The 7,500-nt window shown below is 42.9% G+C and overlaps 1 protein-coding gene across 1 annotated transcript in view; it reads left to right on the forward strand.

Annotated features, from left to right (window-relative positions):
* LOC125139474 (unconventional myosin-XV-like) overlaps positions 1-2,457 on the forward strand; it is a 12,056-nt gene extending 9,599 nt beyond the window's left edge. Inside the window, exons 9-10 of the mRNA XM_047803652.1 lie at positions 2,061-2,175; positions 2,253-2,457. Coding sequence (XP_047659608.1) covers positions 2,061-2,175; positions 2,253-2,457 — 320 coding nt within the window. The remainder of the gene's footprint in view (positions 1-2,060; positions 2,176-2,252) is intronic.
* The last annotated feature ends 5,043 nt before the right edge of the window (positions 2,458-7,500 follow it).

The following is a 7,500-nucleotide window of genomic DNA, read 5'->3' on the forward strand; positions in this document are numbered from 1 at the left end:
TGTAGATGTTCATGTAGATGTTCATGTAGATGTTCATGTTCATGTAGATGTTCATGTTCATGTAGATGTTCATGTAGATGTTCATGTTCATGTAGATGTTCATGTAGATGTTCATGTAGATGTTCATGTTCATGTAGATGTTCATGTAGATGTTCATGTTCATGTAGATGTTCATGTAGATGTTCATGTAGATGTTCATGTTCATCTAGATGTTCATGTAGATGTTCATGTTCATGTAGATGTTCATGTAGATGTTCATGTTCATGTAGATGTTCATGTAGATGTTCATGTAGATGTTCATGTTCATGTAGATGTTCATGTAGATGTTCATGTAGATGTTCATGTAGATGTTCATGTTCATGTAGATGTTCATGTTCATGTAGATGTTCATGTAGATGTTCATGTAGATGTTCATGTTCATGTAGATGTTCATGTAGATGTTCATGATGTAGCATGTTCATGTTAGAGGAGAAGGAGGTGACAGGTAGGAGAGGGTGAAAGAGGGAGAGGGTGAAGGGAGAGGAGTGTAAGGGATAGACGCGAGAAGTACAGGGAGAGGCGAGTAGAGGCTGTCATGGGAGAGTGGAAGGGGAAGTGATTGCAAAGGGTAGAAGTGATGAGATAGAAGGTTCAGCATGGAGAGGGACGTCGAAGGGATGTAGAGGGGAAATGAGAATAGTAGTGATGGAGAGTGGGCATGTAGGAAGTGAGTAGAGTCAGGGGAAATCGTAGAACATGGCCCCGAAGGAGACGAGAAGGTTTCAGGTATGAGGGTCGGTCAAGAGGATTTCGAGACTGGGGAAGGTAGATGGGATCATGGACGAGTAAGGGTAATGCGAGTGTAGATGTATGTAGAGGTTAATGTAGAGGGGATGTAGAAGGGTGTTCAGGTAGATGTATCATGTAGAGGTAGAGGGTCATGTAGATGTTCATGATAGCATGTAGGTATCATGAGATGTCATGTTGTGCATGTTCATGTAGACGTGTCATGTAGATGTTCATGTCAGTAGATGTTTCATGTTCATGTAGATGTTCATGTAGATGTTCAGTAGATGTTCATGTAGATGTCATGTAGATGTTCATGGTAGATGGTCATGTTCATGTAGATGTTCATGTAGATGTTCATGATGTAGATGTTCATGTTCATGTAGATGTTCTGATGTAAGTGTAGATGTTCATGTGGTCATCTAGATGTTCATGTAGATGTTCATGTTCATGTAGATGTTCATGTAGATGTTCATGTAGATGTTCATGTTCATGTTCATGTTCATGTAGATGTTCATGTAGATGTTCATGTTCATGTAGATGTTCATGTTCATGTAGATGTTCATGTTCATGTAGATGTTCATGTAGATGTTCATGTAGATGTTCATGTTCATCTAGATGTTCATGTAGATGTTCATGTTCATGTAGATGTTCATGTTCATGTAGATGTTCATGTAGATGTTCATGTTCATCTAGATGTTCATGTAGATGTTCATGTTCATGTAGATGTTCATGTTCATGTAGATGTTCATGTTCATGTAGATGTTCATGTAGATGTTCATGTTCATGTAGATGTTCATGTTCATCTAGATGTTCATGTAGATGTTCATGTTCATGTAGATGTTCATGTAGATGTTCATGTAGATGTTCATGTTCATGTTCATGTAGATGCTGATGTTCATGTAGATGTTCATGTTCATGTAGATGTTCATGTAGATGTTCATGTTCATGTAGATGTTCATGTAGATGTTCATGTTCATGTTCATGTTCATGTTCATGTAGATGTTCATGTTCATGTTCATGTTCATGTTCATGTTCATGTAGATGCTGATGTTCATGTTGATGTTCTTCCATGAGTCTAAAATAGTTCTAAACATCTGTCAGGTACAGCATGATCTCCACTAATGACTGAACCCTGCTGCTGATTGTTTCCTTAAACACACACACACTCGCACACACACACACACACACACACACACACACACACACAACACACACCACACACACCACACACCACAACACATCTCCTGTTTTCTTCTCTCGCCATGTTGTTACTGATGGTGTGTGTGTCACAGGGGCAGCGTGGGACAGGAGTCCAGGTCTTGTCCGTGTCTCACTCGGATCAGCTCTGAAAACGGTCCACAGCAGCTCCAGAGTTCCAGATTACTTCAGAGTCCTGAGATCATACAGGTACGAGTTCAGAAGACACCAGAGATGTTCTCTAAACCTCTAATGTGTCTAACAGATGTGATGTTCTCTCACGTCAGATACACCGACATCCTCTTCGTCACCATCCCGTCTCCCAACATGCTGGAGTTTAATCTGAACAACGAGAAGCTCATCCTCTTCTCATCCAAAGCTCCACAGATCAAGAACATGGTGGATCTCTTCATCTCCCAGCTGAAGAAGGTTGTGTTCCTTTTCTGCTGTTCACTACATAACGACCGTCTCCTCTGTGTCTACAGGAAATGAGTCTCTTTATACAGGAAGTTCATGACGCTGTACAGTTTACAGGCTGCAGTGTAAAAGGAACTGATCAGATTTCACAATCCTTTATATATATATATATATCACCTCAGAGAGAGAGATGTTAGATAGACGAGAGAGGGCCACCTCCGAGAGAGGACGGCACCCTGAGAGAGAGGGAGAGAGGGAGAGAGAGAGAGAAAAGAGCGAGAGAAAGAAAAGAGATCATGAACAGAGGGAAGAGGCAGAGAGAGAGAAAGAGAGAGAAGAGAAGAGAGGAGTGGGAGGTGAGGAGAGATCAGAAAAACAGAGAGAGAGAGAGAGTAGAAATAAAGAAGAGAGAGAAGAGAGAGGTAGAGACTAGGAGAGTAGAGAAGAGAGGAGAGAGGAGATAAGAGAGAAATTAGCGAGAGAAAGTAACAGACTCTGAGCGTTTATTAAGCACACTATAGCTCGCCCGCTCTCTCACTCATGCCCTCTTCTGTCTGCTCTCTCTACTCTCTCCCCTCTCTCGCGTCTGTCCCTCGCTCTCTCTCTCTGTCTCTGTCTCTCTCTCTCTCTCTCCCTCATCTCACACTCTTCTCCTTCTCACTCCCTCTCTCTCTGTCTGTCTCGCTCTGTTCTCTCTCTTCCCCTCTCTCGCTCGTCATTTACTCAGCCTCACTCTCGGTCTGTCTCTCTCTCTCTCGCTCTCTCACTCACTCCCCTCTCTCTCTCTCTCTCACACACATACCTCTCTCGCTCTCTACTCACACTCCCTCTCTCTCTGTTGTTCTGTCTCTATCTCTCTCTCTCTCCACACACTCTCTCGCTATCTCACGCACTCCCTCTCTCTCTGTTGTCTCTCTCTCTCTCTCACACACTCTCTCTCACTCTCTCTCTCACTCTGTAGTCTCTCATCTGTCTTCTCTCTCTCTGTAATCTCTCTCCAACCTCCTCTCTGCTCTCTATCTCCCCCCTCTCTCTCTCTTTATGTCTCTCCTCTCTATCACTAGATATGCTCTCTCGCTAGTAAGCTATCGAGCGGTATCTAAATATATAGAGTCATAAGCGAGCACCATCTATCTATATCAAGCTATAGATAGATAAATCAGAAGCGATTTGTCTCGTCGATCGCTGCTAGATGGAGAGGTCTCTCGTAGAACCCGCGCTCTCTCTCTAAAGCGATCGATCTGAACGTCCTCTTTTGTCTCTCTCGCTCGGTCTAGGGTCTGCTAGAGCAAACTATCTAGCAAACTCTATCTCTCTTGTCTCTATCGGTACTCGCGATCTCTCACTCTCTCTCGGGAGCTAGAGAGAGAGAGAGCGAGAGAAAGAGAGGGAGAGAGAGAGGAGAAAGAGAGAGAGAGAGAGAGAGAGAGAGAGAGGAAAAGAGAGGCGCGAGAGGGAGAGAGCGAAGAGAGAGATGAGCGAAGTAGAGAGAGAGAGAGATAGAGAGACGAGAGAGAGAGGCAGACTCAGAATATGCCGTAGCTGAGAGGAACTACATCACTGACGATCTCACTCTGCTCAGCTTCCATAAAGGTGACATCATCCTCCTGCAAGCTATGGACGGCCTACAGGAAGGTGAGCTGAAGTACATGGACGTGTCCTTAATAGAGAAAGATCTCCTTGTGTTCCCCAGTGTGCTGTATGTGTGTGTACTTTAGGCCAGTTGTACGGATGTGTGGTGAAGAAGAAGGTCGTCTACCTGGAGGAGGTGGACAGAGACACGACAGACTTCGGTATGACGTGTTAGTATTAACGTGAACATTAACGTATTAGCCTGTTAGCCTGTGATCTCCTCTAAACATTAAAGCTTTCAAAGACGTAACAGGATCGTTTGTGGCTCTGCTTCGCTAATTTAGTCTGAGAACGAAGCTCGAGATGAACTCAGATCATCGGTACATGTGTAAAGATGAATGAATTTACTGTAGAGTTTTTATTCCAGGCTGGAGGTTTGAGCCTGTGATGAGTCGCAGCGGTGCGTTTCCCAAAGACTGTGTTGTTCCGGCTTCGACCCCGGAATTCCTCAATCTGTCCTGGGACAAGCGAGACGTGACGAGACCCAGGAGCAGTCAGGTGAGGGTTTTATTTACAGTGTATACATTTCTGTGGGCAGGTCACTCGGAGCGTTCAGTCATCAGGTATCAGACGCTTTGGTCCCCTGCCTCAATAGTGACCTCTTCTGGTTATATGTATTAAAGCAGCACATACTATGCCAATTTAAGTGTGTTACTATATTCTGTCGTGTGATGACTATAAATCTGAACGCTCCAAAGAATTTCTGCTTGTTTTATGTGAAAAGTGGCCTAAATATTTCAGAATCAGTGTGAAAGTGTTTATGTAACTGTAAGAAGTTAAAGGAGGGAGATAGAAAAAGAAGCTGCTTGTTATTTCTCATGATTTGTATTTAAGTAAAAGATGTCTCATGTTCAGCTGGGACACAGATGATGAATCTTCTTAACAATCCTAACCTTACTAGCTGTTTTTTGTAAAGATTTGGCTGTACAGTGTCATTGAGTGTTTATCTCAGTGTTTATCTCAGTGTTTATCTCAGTGTCTATCTCAGTGTTTATCTCAGTGTCTATCTCAGTGTCTATCTCAGTGTTTATCTCAGTGTTTATCTCAGTGTCTATCTCAGTGTCTATCTCAGTGTTTATCTCAGTGTCTATCTCAGTGTCTATCTTAGTGTCTATCTCAGTGTTTATCCCAGGGTTTATCTCAGTGTCTATCTCAGTGTTTATCTCAGTGTTTATCCCAGGGTTTATCTCAGTGTTTATCTCAGTGTCTATCTCAGTGTTTATCTCAGTGTCTATCCCAGGGTTTATCTGTGTTTATCTCAGTGTCTATCTCAGTGTTTATCTCAGTGTCTATCCCAGGGTTTATCTGTGTTTATCTCAGTGTCTATCTCAGTGTCTATCTCAGTGTTTTTATCTCAGTGTTTATCTCAGTGTCTATCACAGTGTCTATCTCAGGGTTTATCTCAGTGTCTATCTCAGTGTTTTTATCTCAGTGTTTATCTCAGTGTCTATCTCAGTGTCTATCTCAGTGTCTATCTCAGTGTCTATCCCAGGGTTTATCTCAGTGTCTATCTCAGTGTCTATCTCAGTGTTTATCTCAGTGTTTATCTCAGTGTCTATCTCAATGTCTATCTCAGTGTTTTTATCTCAGTGTTTATCTCAGTGTCTATCTCAGTGTTTATCTCAGTGTCTATCTCAGTGTTTATCTCAGTGTCTATCCCAGGGTTTATCTCAGTGTCTATCTCAGTGTTTATCTCAGTGTCTATCACAGTGTTTATCTCAGTGTTTATCCCAGTGTTTATCTCAGTGTCTATCCCAGGGTTTATCTCAGTGTTTATCCCAGTGTTTATCCCAGTGTTTATCTCAGTGTTTATCTGTGTCTATCTCAGTGTCTATCTCAGTGTTTATCTCAGTGTCTATCACAGTGTTTATCTCAGTGTTTATCCCAGTGTTTATCCCAGTGTTTATCTCAGTGTTTATCACAGTGTTTATCTCAGTGTTTATCACAGTGTTTATCCCAGTGTTTATCCCAGTGTTTATCTCAGTGTTTATCACAGTGTTTATCTCAGTGTCTATCCCAGTGTTTATCTCAGTGTTTATCTCAGTGTTTATAGCCTCATCTATATCCCAGTAGTGTAGCATTTTAAAGGCAGACATGAACAACACAGTGATCAGATTCACTACTAAAGCACTTTTCACACAGACACCATGGACACAACAGAACGTAGTCACTGTCTAGTTTATGTGTTAAATGTGTGTAACTTTTAGGGTCGTTTTTTTGATTCGGTGAAACCTGGAACAGACAGCAGTGTGTCTCCTGATGGTCAGTACACCATGGTGGAATTTGCCAGGAAATACTTCAGGCAGCGGGGCAGCGGTAAAAGGTTCGAGTGATTCCACTAGAGATTTTGTCCTAAAAGTGCTCAAATAATTTGTCTGTGAAAGATGGACATATCTGTTACTGTGACTAGTGAGAAGTCCAAGAAAGATGGAGGTGGGAGAGATCCTGCAGAAATGATCAAATTCAGCAAGGTATTAAACACACACACACACACAGACACACACACAGACAACACAAACACACACAACACACACAACACACACAACACCACACACACACACACACACACACACACACACACACACAACACACACACAACACACACAACACACACACAACACCACACACACACACACACACACACACACAAAACACACACACAACACAACACACACACAACACACACACACAGACACACACACAGACACACACACACCCAACACAGACACACACACACACAAAACACAAACACACAACTTGAACATAAGAATACATGGTATAAGGGGGCGTGGCCAAGTTGTGTTTAAACATTGGGTCACATGACAGTACGTGCGTGTGTGTGTGTGTGTGTGTGTGTGTGTGTGTGTGTGTGTGTGTGTGTGTGTGTGTGTGTGTGTGTGTGTGATAAGGTGAAAGCTATAATTTTTTCTGCTTGATGTTTAACACCAACTCTGCTCCACTCCATCCCATCCTCAGAACCCCATCCCAGAGTCTCTGATCCAGTTCTCTGAGCCCAACATGAACCGAGTCGCCTCAGAAATGTTCCTGGGTGAGACGACACTTACTGCAAGACGACTTCATTTGTTTTGGATTCAGATCTTTAGCTTCTTCTTTATTAAGAATGTGTTTGTGTGTAAAATGTGTGTGTGTGTGTGTGTGTGTGTGTGTGTGTGTGTGTGTGTGTGTGTGTGTGTGTGTGTGTGTGTGTGTAAAGCCATAATGAAGTTCATGGGTGACCATCCACTCCGAGGCCAGTCTGAACATTTTGTCCTCTGCACCTTTTTAAAGGTAAAACTCCTGACACACTATCCATTCTTCTTTGTGTGTTGTTGTGAAGCAGCTCGACGTTAAACACGTTTCCATCCCTGACGTTAATTCCCGCCCATCGGTCGTCTCTCCTCAGTCATACACAGCTCTCTAACTCTGAGTTTCTACTGAGACCGACCGACACCAGCGGGGTTTAACACATTTAGGAAAGTGCTGAAC

This window comes from Tachysurus fulvidraco, chromosome 18 (assembly GCF_022655615.1).
Source record: "Tachysurus fulvidraco isolate hzauxx_2018 chromosome 18, HZAU_PFXX_2.0, whole genome shotgun sequence".
Taxonomy (NCBI): domain Eukaryota; kingdom Metazoa; phylum Chordata; class Actinopteri; order Siluriformes; family Bagridae; genus Tachysurus; species Tachysurus fulvidraco.